Source organism: Mchenga conophoros, linkage group LG3, assembly GCF_057382185.1.
Source record: "Mchenga conophoros isolate Kocher_MC1m ecotype Shallow Benthic linkage group LG3, M_conophoros_male_GT1.1, whole genome shotgun sequence".
Classification (NCBI taxonomy): Eukaryota; Metazoa; Chordata; class Actinopteri; order Cichliformes; family Cichlidae; genus Mchenga; species Mchenga conophoros.
In genome coordinates, this window is record NC_140528.1 from 31,412,448 (window position 1) to 31,429,119 (window position 16,672).

Here is a 16,672-nt window from a genome sequence, read left to right on the forward strand (position 1 = left end):
TGCTCTTAACTGGTCTTATCATTAAGAGGCACTGTTTGCATTAGCTAATGTGAAAGCTGTAACAGTGACAGACTTGGTTAAATGAAGGTTTATTTGTCTTCATGAACACATGATCAGATTATAGAGCTCATATGGAGTCATGACACAAACATGGTTTTACCTGCTTTTAGTGACAGGCTTTGTAATTCAAGCTGAGGATACAATGGTGTGATACAAAGATTTACAGCACATGAAGCAGAAACATTAAAACCATCACCTTATCTGAACTAAATACAACAAACATCCTGCTACAGTTTAATAATGAACCAATCCAGCAACAATGAAGGAAGAAACCAAGATGCTCCTGACTCTGGTAAAGGAGAGGACATGAAACACAGACTGCTCTCTGCAAATGTCTAAGCTGCAGGTAAAAATCTGTTGGTCATTTTCAAACCCAGAGACTGTAAACACTGAGCAGAAACACAGAGTTCACCCCAGAAAATCTACATGTGCAGCTAAGAAGTGACTTTAGGTTTAAACTTTAGTGTTTTATACAAATAAAATTAAATGTCTCATTTCTCCTCTGACTGACCCACTCGTGCTGCCCTCCTGTGGTCATGGCTGCAGACATGCCACAGGCTTCAGTCCTTCCCCCTGAAGCCCACCTCTCATAGCACACTACATAATCAGTGACCCAAAGCCACAAACGTGCAGCACAGCTGTACTGCAGTCCCAGCCACACGAAAGGAGTCGAGGCGTTTTTGGCTCTTTCCTGGACCCATCGCTGCTCCTCAGGGTTGCTGATTGTAACCAGGTCATTGTGTTTCTGTCTGCAGTAATTCAAGGCTTCCTCCCAGGTTTGGTTTTCCCTGATCAGAATCAGCTTATCTGCCATAAAATCACAGAAAACATGAAAATGAGTTAAAGCTGAATGCCATTGTGCACTCTGTGGCAGCTTCGAAAGAAACAGCTTTATTTGTTGGAACAAAATATGTCAAACAAAATACTAAACAAACAAAGGAAAAACTAGGAAACTTGAAAGATCCAAGGTAAAACAGATATACAAAGCAAGATGGCAGGCCCCGTGGATAAAGGAAGCAAAACTGAAGTCAGCACAGGCAGAAAACACAGGGATGGGACTAAAAGCGTAAACAGCCACAGAGAAAGAACACAAAGAGAACAGAAAGGGACTGAAAGAATCATTGGGTAGGTTATTGGACCGACTGGAAATGGTGGGAACAAACATGAAAAACAAGAAATATAGTACTAAAAATGTAAATACTGGAATCTCAAAAGCAATTTAAAGAACTTATACAAAGCTAGAATATGCAAATCCCCGAAATCCAAAAGAACAAGTCATAAAACCATAATAAACACAAAACCCGGACAAAGACCCAGGACTATGATACGGTATGGTAGGTCCAGTTTTAGACAAAGAACAAAGAAAAAACATTTCGGTGATTCTTCAGATGAATCAGTCGCTCTACAGAGAAATCTCTGTTCCAACCATCAGCTAAACATCTTCACCTGCAGAAATAAGTGGCTGAAGAAACACACTGACCTAAATCCTCTCAGAGACTCCAGCAGTTCATCTGTTGGACAAACAGCTGAGATAAATCTGTGTAAACTCACCATCATAGCAGAAGAAAGGCTTTCTGTGGTCACATCCAGCAGAGCTCCATCTTCCTGATCTCTCTAACAGAGTCGTAGCACATGTCCTGTTGTTTAGTCCATCATTAAATGAGTCCATGTCCCAGTATCTGAAAGAGAAATTACTCCTATCTGACCACCTCCAGCTGTCTCTGAACATCTTTATCAGCTAATTTGTCTCATTCTTAAAACTGCCTCTTTCAGGAACATGTGATATAACTCAGATTATAAACTAGATTATAACATTATTAAATATTGTATTATCATATTACTGTCCACATATTCTCACCGTCATAGCAGATGAACTGAAATGTGCGAGTACATTGAACATCTGCCCACTTGTCTACTGTCTTCACACAGTTCTCAGGGTATGCTTTGTCATTTGGCTCTTTATCTCCCCAACAGGTCTTATTTTCAGTGTATTCCTCCCCCGGCAGAGACCAGTGCCACGTCCTGTTGTCTCCTGGCTTGCTGTACAGTCCAATCCAGGCTTCTGTTTGATTCTGTGCAGAGTCTTGAAGTCTTCTCATGTCTGTCAGGTCAAACACTTTGGCCAGGTCTGTGTACTTCTCTCTGCAGTATGCCCGTGCTTCATCCCAGCTCATCTCTTCTTTAATAAAGTGGTACTCATACAGGTGACATGTGATGAAGACACACTGACCTGAAACAGAAGAAATACTGTTGAATATCTGCTGATACAAGCAGGAAACTCATGTTCCCATCAAACTGTCCAGTTTACAGGTCAATCCTTGATTGTCTCAGTAAGAGTTCATTTGTTTAATGAGTCCTGATCAAACTAAAGGATTTCAGGTGGAAACAATCAGGAGCCCTGGTAAAATGATCACTCACCCATCAGCAGAAGCAGAAACAGACTCCACTGCATCATCGCTCTGTCACATGAAAATGACTTTTCTGTCATTTGGAGGAAACAATGAATCCAGCAGCTCTTCAGTGTTTGATGGACACGCAGCACTTTATATTAAACACAGATATCTAGTTTGTCACACACTGCTGTAAGAAATATATGATTGTTCTTAATAAATGATCATCTGTTTAAAATTGTCCAAGAAGAAAAAAGCAACAGTTCAAATGTGGTCCACACAGCACCTCTGTACACAAACATGAAATGAGCCTGCAGGTTTGAAACTTACATCTGGTTCTTCTCTGGTGTTCATGCAGACAGCTGTGCAGTAAATAACCATCTGTACTAACACACTCTCTCTTTGTACTCAGCATTTCAATATTAAGATACAAATTTCCCTCTGACACAAAGACACAGTGTATGTATGGCTTATGACTTGTTCATGGAAAAAAGACACAAAGCACCTCACTGTGGACTGTCCAGCAAGCAGGAACAGGAAGTTTTATTCTAATTTCTAAAAAGTATTTCCTTGTTTGTTGGGGTGATTGTGTTTATAGTGGGGCAAAAAAGTATTTAGTCAGCCACCGATTGTGCAAGTTCCCCCACCTAAAATGATGACAGAGGTCAGTAATTTGCACCAGAGGTACACTTCAACTGTGAGAGACAGAATGTGAAAAAAAAATCCATGAATTCACATGGTAGGATTTGTAAAGAATTTATTCGTAAATCAGGGTGGAAAATAAGTATTTGGTCAATAACAAAAATACAACTCAATACTTTGTAACATAACCTTTGTTGGCAATAACAGAGGTCAAACGTTTACTATAGGTCTTTACCAGGTTTGCACACACAGTAGCTGGCACTTTGGCCCATTCCTCCATGCAGATCTTCTCGAGAGCAGTGATGTTTTGGGGCTGTCGCCGAGCAACACGGACTTTCAACTCCCACCACAGATTTTCTATGGGGTTGAGGTCTGGAGACCTGCTAGGCCACTCCAGGACTTTCAAATGCTTCTTACGGAGCCACTCCTTTGTTGCCCGGGCGGTGTGTTTTGGATCATTGTCATGTTGGAAGACCCAGCCTCGTTTCATCTTCAAAGTTCTCACTGATGGAAGGAGGTTTTGGCTCAAAATCTCACGATACATGGCCCCATTCATTCTGTCCTTAACACGGATCAGTCGTCCTGTCCCCTTGGCAGAAAAACAGCCCCATAGCATGATGTTTCCACCCCCATGCTTCACAGTAGGTATGGTGTTCTTGGGATGCAACTCAGTATTCTTCGTCCTCCAAACACGACGAGTTGAGTTTATACCAAAAAGTTCTACTTTGGTTTCATCTGACCACATGACATTCTCCCAATCCTCTGCTGTATCATCCATGTGCTCTCTGGCAAACTTCAGACGGGCCTGGACATGCACTGGCTTCAGCAGCGGAACACGTCTGGCACTGCGGGATTTGATTCCCTGCCGTTGTAGTGTGTTACTGATGGTGACCTTTGTTACTTTGGTCCCAGCTCTCTGCAGGTCATTCACCAGGTCCCCCCGTGTGGTTCTGGGATCTTTGCTCACCGTTCTCATGATCATTTTGACCCCACGAGATGAGATCTTGCGTGGAGCCCCAGATCGAGGGAGATTATCAGTGGTCTTGTATGTCTTCCATTTTCTGATGATTGCTCCCACAGTTGATTTTTTCACACCAAGCTGCTTGCCTATTGTAGATTCACTCTTCCCAGTCTGGTGCAGGTCTACAATACTTTTCCTGGTGTCCTTCGAAAGCTCTTTGGTCTTGGCCATGGCGGAGTTTGGAGTCTGACTGTTTGAGGCTGTGGACAGGTGTCATTTATACAGATGATGAGTTCAAACAGGTGCCATTCATACAGGTAACGAGTGGGGGACAGAAAAGCGTCTTACAGAAGACGTTACAGGTCTGTGAGAGCCAGAGATTTTCCATGTTTGAGGTGACCAAATACTTATTTTCCACCCTGATTTACGAATAAATTCTTTACAAATCCTACCATGTGAATTCATGGATTTTTTTTCACATTCTGTCTCTCACAGTTGAAGTGTACCTCTGGTGCAAATTACTGACCTCTGTCATCATTTTAAGTGGGGGAACTTGCACAATCGGTGGCTGACTAAATACTTTTTTGCCCCACTGTATTTTTACTTGACTTTGGCCTTTGACTTGAGATTATTTATATATTTTTGCATTTAAGAAAATGTTTTCTTTAAAAAGTTAAACTTAAACATAAACAAGAAAATGTTTTAGTTGTTTGTTTGTTTTTGACAAATGTTGTATGGAGTTAAATTTTAAAAACTGCAATATTAAAAATAGAAACAAATGAACAGTTCATTCTGTTTTGAATATTTATTATTGTTTGTTAATAAGACAAAAGTAGTTCTTATTAGATTACATGAGAACTAAAGTAATCACTCTAATCTGAACATTTGCTCACACTGATTATGGTAAACCAGTATTTGCTCAGGTTACTTTAAACATATCACTTTTATCACTGAATACAATAAACTCAAACTCATATCAAGTAACTTGTAAATAACTGTTCATATAAAGCCATTATTAAACAATGTGTACATTGGTAATTTTAATTGCGTCTCACCTCAAAACACACATAAAAAACATAAATTGAAAAGATATATGAGCCTGATTAACCTCACTGTTACAAATACCACCGCAGGGAAAAGGGTAACACCACCTGGGTCTGGGTGCAGTTCCCCCCTCCAGGGGCAGGGGTACCTAGACCCGGTTTGTAGAGTACGCTTGGGGAGTGTGATCGCGTATACAGTGTCTCTTTATATTTGTCTCCACGTCGGTTGAGTGTGAAGTGCATATGAGAGCATGAGGGTGGGAATGGATGTTTGTGTCTGTGTGTGCCTGTATGTTTGTATTTATATGTCAGGTTGGGTATCAGACGCCACCTCTCTGGGGACATCTCGGGCCTTCCAAGGTTTGGAGGCCTATCTCCACCCACCACCACTTCTCCTGCCGGTGGCGGACTCCCTCAGGTGTCGGTGCGTTGGTGGTTCTTTGTATCTGGGGGTGGGCGTCCGGGTACACACCGGCTCACTCCTTGGCGGCCGCTTATTGGGGCTCGCTCGGGCCATTTCGGAGGTGAGGTGCCCCCGGCCTCTCAGCCTGGGGCTCGGTCACTCAGGCACAGCTGGCTGCCGGCGGAGCCCACGGGCGCATCACTGCAACTCCCCCTGGCTTCTGCTCCGCGGCTGCTGAATGAGCCCTCATCTGGGACTCTCCTTAGCTCTTACTGGGACAGTGGCGCGGCTGCCCCTCTGTGGGTCTTCCTTGGTCTCTTGTGTTCTGGGGGCCTCTGGATGTCTGGAGTTTTGATCTCCTCCATACCCGCTTGATACCATAAAGGACAGGGCTGTGGCTCCCCACACTCCCTAGCAGATCATTACATGGAGAAACCTTTGGAATGCAAGCATGCTGATCCACACAGGTATGCACACAGGTGTACACATGGGTATTCACAGACGCGGACTAAAGCTTTCTTGGCTGCTGCCTCAAAGCACACTGTGCGCTGTCTATCTTGCGTGCTGAACAATATCGTCTATTATTTAGTAACTATTGATATCTATGACTAGCTAGTTTATTGTGATGGTGCTTTTTTTTTCTATTATTATGTTGCTCTTTGTTGTTTGCTGTCTCCTCTGTTTGTTTTTTTGTTTGTTTTCTCCATACAGGTGACCCAGGAGTTTTTTTTGTTGTTTGTTTTTTTTTTCTCTCTTCCCCCCCCCCCCCCCTTCTCACCGTCTCTTCTCCCCTTTGGTTTTCTTTCTTTCTCTCCCCCTCTTTCATTCATTCCCCCTGTCCTATTAAAAAAAAAAAAAAAAAAGATGACAAAGGATGAACTGAAGCTCCGCCATCACGTGATGTCGCATGCTGCTGTTTCTGATGTCATTTAAAAAAGAAAAAAAAAAAACCAAAAAAAAAAAACCAAATACCATTTGTGCATCATTAGCAAAGCTACTGTACTTGAAGCTCACTTTACCTGCTACCAACAAGGGTAGCTACCAACTTTGATTACTTCTAATCAGTTTCCAAAGTTATGCTTTACTTTAACATGTTTACAACAATCTTATCATTGTTACTGTTTTACATAGGAGTCATTTTGAGGACAATTACTCCACCTGGGTAATAAAATAAAGAGGCACGGATCATACTTTGTTTAAAGCATCAACTACAGGATTTATTCTGCAGGCTTCCCTATAAGGCTTCTTCCTGAGAGCATTGTGGCATCTTTAGGGAATCCAGTTTGATAAAACTTCAAGAGTAATTAGATAAAAACTGAATCTGAACAAAAAATATTACTGTGGTGTCCATTTTTTTAACTTGCGTTAAAACATGAACTGAACTGTAATCCCCAGAACTTATGCACCATTTTTATATCTCTTGACTTTTTAACTATTATTTTAATCCATATTTATGTCTTAAAACTACATTTTTAACCTTTCACAAAGACTATGTAGCATAAGTACCACACTGGGTTTTTTTTGGATCATCATAATTACTTAAAGCTGGTCTATGTTCAGCATTGCAAGTAACTAATCATGACTAAAAAAATAGTTAATTTACAATTAAGAAAAAAACTTGCTGATGTCCACTCAGGAAAAGGGGGATTTATAGTCAGGGTTGGGGGTTAGGATGTGATCGTTATTATGGTTACAGAGCTGTAGTACGGTTTTGGGATTAGAGTTTGATGTGTTGTGTGATGGTGTTTACACGCTGCAAAACTGTAATATCACCACAATGTGGTTGGTCACTTGGACCGGCATCAGTTTGATGATCCAGGAGCAACACCGTCAAGAGGATACACATTGTGCCTCTTTTTGAGCAGCTTAACTAAACACAGACACACAACGAAGAGTGAAAACTACTTTCCTACGTCTTTTACAGTGTTTGAAAGAAGACAGCGATCACATGACTGTGGAATCTGCTTTATTGAGGAAAGGATCAGGAAGTGAAAATACAACAAACAGCTGACAGCTCAGAGTGTGGTTTCATCTTTGCATCCATCTGTGTGTGTGTGTGTGTGTGTGTGTGTGTGTGTGTGTGTGTGTGTGTGTGTGATGACACTGGAAAGTCACACACACAAACACCCACAGAGCTCCGCCCCCTCCAGCCTTACATCCAAACAAAGCAATCAGACACTCAGTTTCCCAGCACACACCTCGCTGTCCTCCGGCCTGCACAGACCAGGTCCATCCTGGAGGAAGCTCACCTGAGCAGTTCCTCCTGTCAGACAGCTGTAAAGACTCTGAGAACACTCTGCACACACTACATGATGACTCCACCACTGAGGCTCCAGTAGATCCACCACAGTCCAGTTTCAGCCTGACTCAAACAGCCTGGATCAAACACAGAGCTGCCAGCTGCTGCTGCTTTTGCTTCCAGCTATCAGACAGAAGCAGAACCAGCTCCAGGTCTACAATCAGGATCCACTACTGGGAACCAGCATCAGTCCTGGGGCACAGAGAGAGAAAACAAGGAGACGGCTCATCATGAGAACAGGACCTGTATTGCTTTAACCAACAGCTCCAAACTGGTCCCCACAGTCTGCTGGTGTGTAGCAGCAGATGTGCCGGCACAAAGACTAGAAATCTTTTATGATCTATTCAAATGAATCATGAGGATAAATCAAAGCAGCCTGGAGCAACACCTGGTTTTGGACTGATTGGGGAAGAAGTCGTAGACTCTGCAGAGCGCCAAGGCAGGATGACGACCACCAGGGGGCGTCATGGAGTGAAGCCTGGCCAATGGCATCACTGGAACATAAAAAATAAAAACAGTCTGAACACAGAAGGGAAACTTTGACACATAATAAACTGCCAGCTGTTGGCAGCTGAACACATGAAGAAGAAGCTGAGACGTCTTCACTAAAAGTGCTTTTATAAAACCTCCACATGTACACCCGAACACGTTGTTCTCCATGAGACCAAATCTCACTCAGATCTAGAAACACCTGGTACCCTCACACAGTTTTAATGTCTCACTGATGAAGTTGAATTATGAATATTTTTTTCCAGTGGACTGTGTGTGAGACACCCGGTTTTACTGTGAAAGGAGCAGAACTGCAGACGACACTAGTTTTACATAAAGATGAAACCATCAGCAGCAAACAGTGAGTCACCTGACTTAGGCAGAACATTTGTGAAGCAGAGCTCAGAGTCGGGTTTGAAGAACATCTCCTTCTGAGGTCTCCACAAGCTCAGAGCTGCAGGATCTTTGTTCCAGTCCTCTGCCTGTTTCTCACCGAACCTGTGAGCCAAAGATGTATCTGCAACACAGAGAACGAGGGTCAAAGGTCAAAGGTGATGGCTCAGGCTGAACTGACACGTCACAGTTCTAATGTTTTTTTGCCTAAAACTTAAACCCAACAATCCAACTGATCCAATCAGTCCAAGTTATCCTTACTTTGGACTAACTGAAGCCCTTCAGGAGCTCCATTAGCTTCTCTTTTCTTTGTTGCAACTATAGTCTGGTGTTAATTAATTTTAGTCTGATCTAACCTGGTTTTCGCCTGGGATAAACTGGTTTTAGTCTGGTTTAAACTGGTGTTTCAGTGAGTGCTGGTCTGACCTCCACTCTTCCTCCTGTAGATGACTCCAGCCACAAACAAGATCAGACCCAGGATCAGTCCTATGGCTCCAACTATGATCAGTCTCTCTGTTTCAGGCATGGGCGGGACTGAAGACACACAGGTGAGAGTCACACAGGTGAACGGACACACAGGCAGTGTACAGGTGTGTCGATACAGACAGGTATTTACCCCAGTTAATAATCAGTGGTTCATCCAGGCTGGCGTGCTCCACCATACAGGAGATCTTCTCTCCAGACCTTCAACACAAACACAAACCAACATCACTGATATTTATCTGATTTATCTGATTTGTGTGATCAGCTGATGGTTACCTGATCACCTGTAACACATTTTATATCATGGACATGACTCACAAATAGGGATGGGTACCGGTATCCGGTGCCATGATGGCACTGGTTCTGACATAAACGGTAGCAACCAGACCGAAAAGCAGCGCACATTTCGGTGCTTTTTTTTCCTGAGATGTCATACACTTTGAATTCTAGCCAATCATTTTACGTTTCTGAGAATAGTAGGCGGGTCCAGGTACGCACGTTCTTTTAGAGCAGAGCTACAGATTAAAAATGCTGTGATATTATTCTGTTATCATATGTTACCTTATATATGTAATCAAAGTAGTTGAAGTACGATACTGCTGTAGATCATATTATACCCATAATATAGAGTGTGTGATCAGTATGTAGTTTTAGTTTGCATTATACTTCTGACTTGAAAGAGTGTGAAAATCATTAGATCTATTGGATTGACCTGTATTACTCGACACTGTTGAATGTGTTACACTGTTTCTTGACATGTCATACTGCTGAATCATGAAGAGAATGTTGTGTGCAGAGGACCTTGTGCAGATAATAGAAGAGACAGACCCCCACCTTTTTAGAAGAGCAGAAAGACAGGGAGCCAAGGTCATAACTTAGAGAGAAAGAATGTAATGTTTAGGCTTTTGCGACTAGGTGGGGGCCACTAGAGGCTATAAAAAGCTGAGCAACCCGTGACCATTTTGAGACTTGCTGTGACCCTCTGCAGGCAGGTCTCCCCATCATGATGGTTCTAATGCTCATAAGTGTTGAATTGTATGGAAATAAATGATTGTTGACTGAGCATTTATACACCAAGTATTGTCCTTCCTTCAGCCCAAAGATTAAAAGAATTGGGAGATTTCAACAATGCCCAAGGCAAAGCGGTCAAAAGTCTGGCTGTACACAGCAAAATATGCAAACTCAGCAGCCTGCAACAAGTGCTTTAAGCTGATACTGTGCAAAGGAGGTAACACCTCAAATCTGATGAAACACCTGGCGACGCATAGCGTTTTTTTAAAAGCCGAAAAATGCGCCGTATTTGATAGCTTGCTGTGAGACCTCACACCGAGCACATCTACTGCGGGTGGGTTGCCTGTTATCGGTCCCGGAGTTAGCAACATCCCCCAAAAACCCGAAGAGGAGAGTCCTGGCCCCTAGCCCTGCCAGTGTAGCAGAAATGATGACGGATGATGATGCAGCAGCAGCCGTTCTTCTCTGCGCGAGTAGCTTAATGTTGGCCGTGTGTAATTTACGTTGAGTAGGCTAACCACGTTATTACATTAATGCATGTAAGGTGAACTAGCAAACATCATCATAGCTACATGCGGCTGTCTTCTTGTTTGATGGCAGATACTCCCTTCATCCTGGCCAAAAAGGCTAAAATGACAAAAGAAAAAGTGGAAAACAGTTAAACATGAGAGGTTTTTGGACGATGTTTGTGTTTTTTCCATTGTTTAAGCACTGCTTCCAGCCAAGAGTGATACCATATGTGCCCTCTAGCTGCAGAAAAGGCTAACATTGTTATCTTTTTACAAAAAAAAAACAGCTAAACATGAGAGGTTTTTGGACCAATTTTGTGTTCTCCATTCTTTAAGCACCGGTTCGAGCACCGTTTAAGCACCGGCACCGTTTCAAAAGTACCGGTTTGGCACCGGTATCGGATAAAACCTAAACGATACCCATCCCTACTCATAAAGGTGTGGAAAAAAGAAGTTATGGAAATGTTCACATAACTGAATCAGCAATCATCCTGTTTTCAACTTTCAACAATATTAAACACAATCTTGGGGACTTCCTGTTTTCGATCTCAATTTTCAGACAGTTCCTGCTGAAACACTCAGCTCTGCAGAAACTGGAACCTCGGATGGGTTCAGTTTTAGCAGAAGAAGAGGGAACAGCTTTCACAGGCTGAGCTGCGAATATGGGATGTTGTGGTTATTCAAACTAAAGTCAGTGAGCTGGAGCCACAGAAGAAAACTTGGACAAAGATCAGAGTTAACAGCCTGAGCTGAAGGATCAGACCCTTCAAACATCACCATTGAAGGAGTTTGGTGCTGACAGTGGAGTTATCCAGGAGAGGGCACACGTGGTCAGACTGTCCAGGCAAACAAAGAGTCCTGGTCCCAGGTTTGACCTGGACTCACCTGGGCATGTACTCCAAGTGGGAGTGGACCTGGTAGAGCCAATCACCATTTGCAAACTCTTCAGTGGAAGTGATATCAGAGGTTGTTTCCTGTCCATTTCTCAACCAGCTCACTTTGATCTGTTTGGGGTAGAAGTCATAGACGCTGCAGACCAACATGGCAGGATGGTGACAACCAGGAGCCATCGTGGAGTGAAGTCTGACTGATGGTTTCACTGGAACATCAGGAGGAGGAGGAATGTTTTTATTTCATTCAAAGTTAAAACTGCAACACAATAAAGCTGAAGTGACTTTGTAAATATAACAAGCCTGAAATGGCTACAGAACTACAGAGATTATGTACTTTTAACTGAATGTATCAGATTAAACCTTCAGCAGTGTTAACTTTAAACTATGTACAGAGAGTTCAGTCAGGAGTTGTGTTGTCAATGATGGCATCATGTGATGAGGTTTATATGACAATCTGATGATGTCACAGAAATACAGACTCACCTGATTTAGAAAGAACATTTGCGTACCAGAGGTCAATGTTGTGTTGGCAGTACGTCTCCTTCTGAGCTCTCATTTGAGCGAGTATTGCCTGATCTTTGTTCCAGTATTCTGCCTCCTTTATACCAAACTCAGTGTATCCAACAAACCTCCCTACATCGCTGCTGAACCTGACATGCTCTATCTTGTTGTAATAGTAAGATCTGATGAACTCGATGTCCTGCAGCTCAGTGGAGTTAAACAGGCAGCGAGTTGAAGAGTAACACTCATATCCATCTGAAAAACAAAGATTAGAGAATCACTCTCCTGTAGTAGTCTGGGAAACCTTTAAGAGCAGGTTGTTGAAATGATATCATCATCATATCTTCACCTTAGTTAGATCATTAACCTTACCAACATGGTATCAATTCAATTTCATATACATAAAAATGATTCACAAAAACACCAAGATCCTATAATATTAGAGAGGTAACCCCAGCAATCTTAAGATGTGCAAAGTTGGAAACAGTGGAAGAGAGAGAAACAACCAACAGAACCAGGATCAGGAAGAAGCACTGCCATGGCTGGTTATGGTAAAGAAGAACAAAAAAGGAGAACCAAGACAGATGAGACAAAACACAAACTACAGGAGATAGTTTAATGCACAAGTGAAAGAAATGGGAATCCCCCAGTAGCCTAAGTTCTATTGCAGTATACAGTAACTAAGGGAGGATTCAGGGTCACTAGGGTCCAGCCCGAATTTTTACTTTAGCAAAAAGGAAAGTGCTAATAATATTCTCAATAGTGGGCCTGATTATTCAAATATGTATGCAAGGAGAAGCATTTAAAATTTGGAGAAACCAGTATGGGTTACATAAATATTAATGTGTGCATTGAAGGATATATAAAAATGTCAAGAGTCCTCGAAGTGTTACTGGAGAAAAACCCTGTCCAGTATTTCGTTAGACACCATGTTTCAGAAGTTTTTGTGAGGTCCAAATATGACGACCTCAGTTTGTCTGAATAAAGGACAACACATCCACGTGTTTATGTCTTTAATACATACCTGTGTGTTGCAGCAACATTTCAAAACAATGTATTTTGGTTAGTTAGTAACGCGTGATGGTCTAATGTGTAAATGCAATGTTGCAGAAAAGTCTCTGTGTGACTGGATATTAAATAGTGTTTGTAGTGAGACCCTGAATAGGAATATGTAGAATAAGGACACAGATCTTCTGCATATAAACTGACATTTACCTTCATTCGTGTAGGATGTACAGTTAAAAATCAGATGTACAGTTAAAAAACAGAGAACTGTGCAGTCTCACTGTTTGTGTAAGTACAGTTAAGAAGAAGAGATGTTAACCACTTCTCACTTTATTTCATGAGTCATTTGTTCTAGTGCCTTGTCTTTATTTTTACTTCCCCTCTCATTGTATAAACTACATGCACTCAGTGTTCCATATTAGGACCATTGCTTTTTTTTCTCTCTACAAAAATAACCTTTTTGAAAATTTAACAAATGCTATATTCCATCTTTGTGCAGATAACACAATTATCTATTGTTTAGATACTTCATTAATAGAAACTCTTTAATTTCCTTAAGCTGCCTTTGATGTTGTTCACTTCCATTTTTCTCTCCATACACCCTAAAAAATGCTGGGTTATTTTCATAACTCCACTTCTGGGTAAAAGCCGTAGGTTCATAAGTTGGGTTATTGTGACCAAATCTTGGTTCAAAAGTCATGACTCAGGAGTTAGGTTGGTGATGTGCTGGGTTCTTCAATTCCCTCCACAGCTTGACTAATTCTGTTGGGTCATAGGTTCGGCAGCTTTGATAAAATATTGGGTCAACATTTTACCCAATTGTTGGGGTTGAAGATAAGCCTCAGAAGTCTTCACAAACTGCCTGTGACTTGATCACATATCACTGGACCACTTCTCCACTACTATGATATAAAATATGGTAAGTAAAAAGTGAATTATAACAGTTTGAAAATCATAGGGTTATTTTTGATAATGCAATTTATTGGTTTATTTTAGAACTTTACCTACTCATTAAAGGTATTTTAACAGATAACACCAGCTAGCTTGGGATGAAGAAAGTTATTTCTACTTAAAAATGCTTAATATTATCTTTTTGAAGTTATTATTTGAAATGAGGCTGAGGAAATGAAGCTCCACATTTGACCCAGTGTGGGGTTACAGATTTGGTCATTTTTAACCCAGCATTTTTTATGGTGCCCCGGGGCAGACCCAGGACACGCTGGAGAGATTATATCTCTCGGCTGGCCTGGGAACGCCTTGGTATTCCCCCGGACAAGCTGGAGGAGGTGGCTGGGGAGAGGGAGGCCTGGGCCTCTTTGCTTAGGCTGCTGCCCCCGCGACCCGGCCTCGGATAAAGCGGATGAAGATGGATGGATGGATGGAAGTTTGAGTTAAATGCAGACAAATACAAGCTCATGTTGTTTTCAAAGTGCAAAGACTGTTAGCTATGTTTCATAAGATTAAAACCATTCAAGGGACTGAAATTAAAATGGTTACATCTAATAAGTATCTAAGTATCATTATAGATCAGAATTTGTCATTTAAAACTCACGTTCAAGGGCTTGTTTCTTTTTTGGGCATTCTTTTTTCGTTCTTTCTATAAGTGAGGAAAAACTTGATTTCTGTAACTTTTTTCCCTTTATTGGATTCTGCTTTTACAAATGCACCTGCTTAGTACTTGAAGAGGTTGGAGACTGTTTACAATTGTGTTTGACATTTTATTAATGGTTGTGGAACTTGACTACATCACTTTTCTCTGTATGCTGCTGATAAATGTCCACTTCTGTATATCTGCAGACTTTCACATTGGTTGGTTTTTTTTATCTATAAATCTCTCCTTGGGCTGGTTCCCTCTTATCTGTGCATGTGTATATGGGTAAGAACCACAACCAATACAGCCTTTGTTCTTGAAAATCATACAATTAATTGTCCTGAAAATAAGAGTAGAATTAGGGAAAAATGTCTTTTTCCTAATTGTAGGATGCCCTTGTTTCCTGGAATAATCTGCAGAAGGAGCTGAAATTGTGAGAAATGGTTACCCTGCAGGAGTTTAAGTCAGTTTTAAAGGAACAAGAGAATAACTCTTTTAGTCAGTGTGACTGGTTTCAATTGTCACTCTTAATGATGTGCTATTGTTAAAGTTTCACCTGTTTGTATAGAATATTGTATGTGTTTTAAATTGTTGTTATGTGTTGTATATGTTTTTACTTTTGCCACCATGATTCCAGGCCTCTCTTACAAATGAGATTTTAATCTCAGTGAGATAAATAAAGGCTTAAATGTTAAATACATGGCATGCATGACTGAGTCTAACCGTTACTTTTATAATTGATTTAATACGAGCAAAGTAAAATGAAGCAGCAAAATGGTCTTTCTGAAATTATTTGTTTTATTCAGCAGTTTAATAAGTAGACTGATGGATGAATTCATTAATCCAGCTGTGATGCTGTAAAGCTTAATGATAGCTGAAACAGTGAACTTCAGCCCTGAGAGGCAAACGGGGATCATCACAGGTGATGGTTACAAACAAAAATGCTGCTGTGCATCAACCACAATAAAAATCACGTCTCATCCTTCACTTTCCTTTAATCAGCGAACACTCTGTAACTGTGACTGATCATGTGTTTGATTAGTGTATTGATCTTACCTGCTGTGCAGATGTTGATGAAGAGAAGCGTGAAGCATAAAAACATTGAAGCCATGTTCCTGAGTTCTCCTGGCAAGCTCTGACACAGTCTGACTGAGAGCTGCTGTAAAAATCAGAGTGCAGGGTCACGTGACCACAGCATCAGCTGTTACCAGGAAGAAATTGCTCAAATATTTTATTAGTGTTGTGAAATCAGTTTCACCCCGGTTCTTTTATTCCTCGAAGCTTCCAGAGACGGCACCGGAACTCAGTAGTTATTTCACAAAACCTTTATTCATCTTTATTCATCTTCATTTAAGCATGCACTTCTAGAAGGGAAGACGAGGCCGATGTCCATCTGCAAAATCTTCACCCCTTTGTTAGTTACAGCCAGCTTTATAGAAGCGACCCCATCATCAAACCCCCATGGTGTGCTGCAAACTCTGTGTCTGTGTGTATGCACGAGCACATGTGTGCGCGTATCCGTATGCCTATGTGAGTGCACGTGAGTGACTGAGTGTATGCGCGTACCTGTGTGTATGTGTGAGTGCACGTGACTCCCTGCCGGTCATAAAAGTCCATCTCCCTTCCAGACCACAGTTATCCAGTTACAAATGTTGAGACCCCCACCCAGGTATCCTCTGGGGAATTTCCACTCAGCATTAACTCCTCTTTGTCTTACTTTTACAGTTCAACTGGGGGAGGGTCTCAAACAATCTACTCCTAAGTTCATGACACAGTCAGGCCTTTATTTATATCCAGGGCAGTGTCAGTGTCTCACAATTCTATGTCCTATCTAACACATTCCTAAACTCTAAAATAAGCTAAACATTCCTACATTAGGTTTTTATCAAATTCTGCAAAAAACCAAAAACAATATTTTGTTATATTGTTTTGGCAGTTCAGGATGTGCCCTGCCTTTAAATAGGCTCTAGCTACTCTGCGATGCTAATTGGATAAGCTG

General features: G+C 41.5%; 1 protein-coding gene and 1 pseudogene across 1 annotated transcript; both read right to left on the minus strand.

The window, feature by feature from the left end:
* Positions 1–179: 179 nt before the first annotated feature.
* Positions 180–2,512, minus strand: LOC146578135 (macrophage mannose receptor 1-like; annotated as a pseudogene).
* Positions 2,513–7,448: 4,936 nt separating this feature from the next.
* Positions 7,449–15,821, minus strand: LOC146578136 (H-2 class II histocompatibility antigen, E-S beta chain-like). The gene is made up of 8 exons (XM_085268596.1): positions 15,730–15,821; positions 12,060–12,332; positions 11,569–11,782; positions 9,297–9,364; positions 9,107–9,214; positions 8,658–8,804; positions 8,187–8,292; positions 7,449–7,990 (listed from the first exon to the last, which is right to left on the minus strand). Exons 1-8 carry the CDS (start codon positions 15,782–15,784, stop codon positions 7,969–7,971), a joined length of 993 nt encoding a protein of 330 aa, XP_085124722.1. The 5' UTR covers positions 15,785–15,821; the 3' UTR covers positions 7,449–7,968.
* Between the last annotated feature and the right edge of the window lie 851 nt (positions 15,822–16,672).

Coding starts and splice junctions, on each gene's coding strand:
- LOC146578136 (XM_085268596.1), bottom strand. CDS start 15,784: ATGGCTTCAATGTTTTTATGCTTCACGCTTCTCTTCATCAACATCTGC. Junction 12,333..15,729: donor CATCAACATCTGCACAGCAG/GTAAGATCAATA, acceptor TTTGTTTTTCAG/ATGGATATGAGTGTTACTCT. Junction 7,991..8,186: donor CCCAATCAGTCCAAAACCAG/GTGTTGCTCCAG, acceptor TCTGTGCCCCAG/GACTGATGCTGGTTCCCAGT.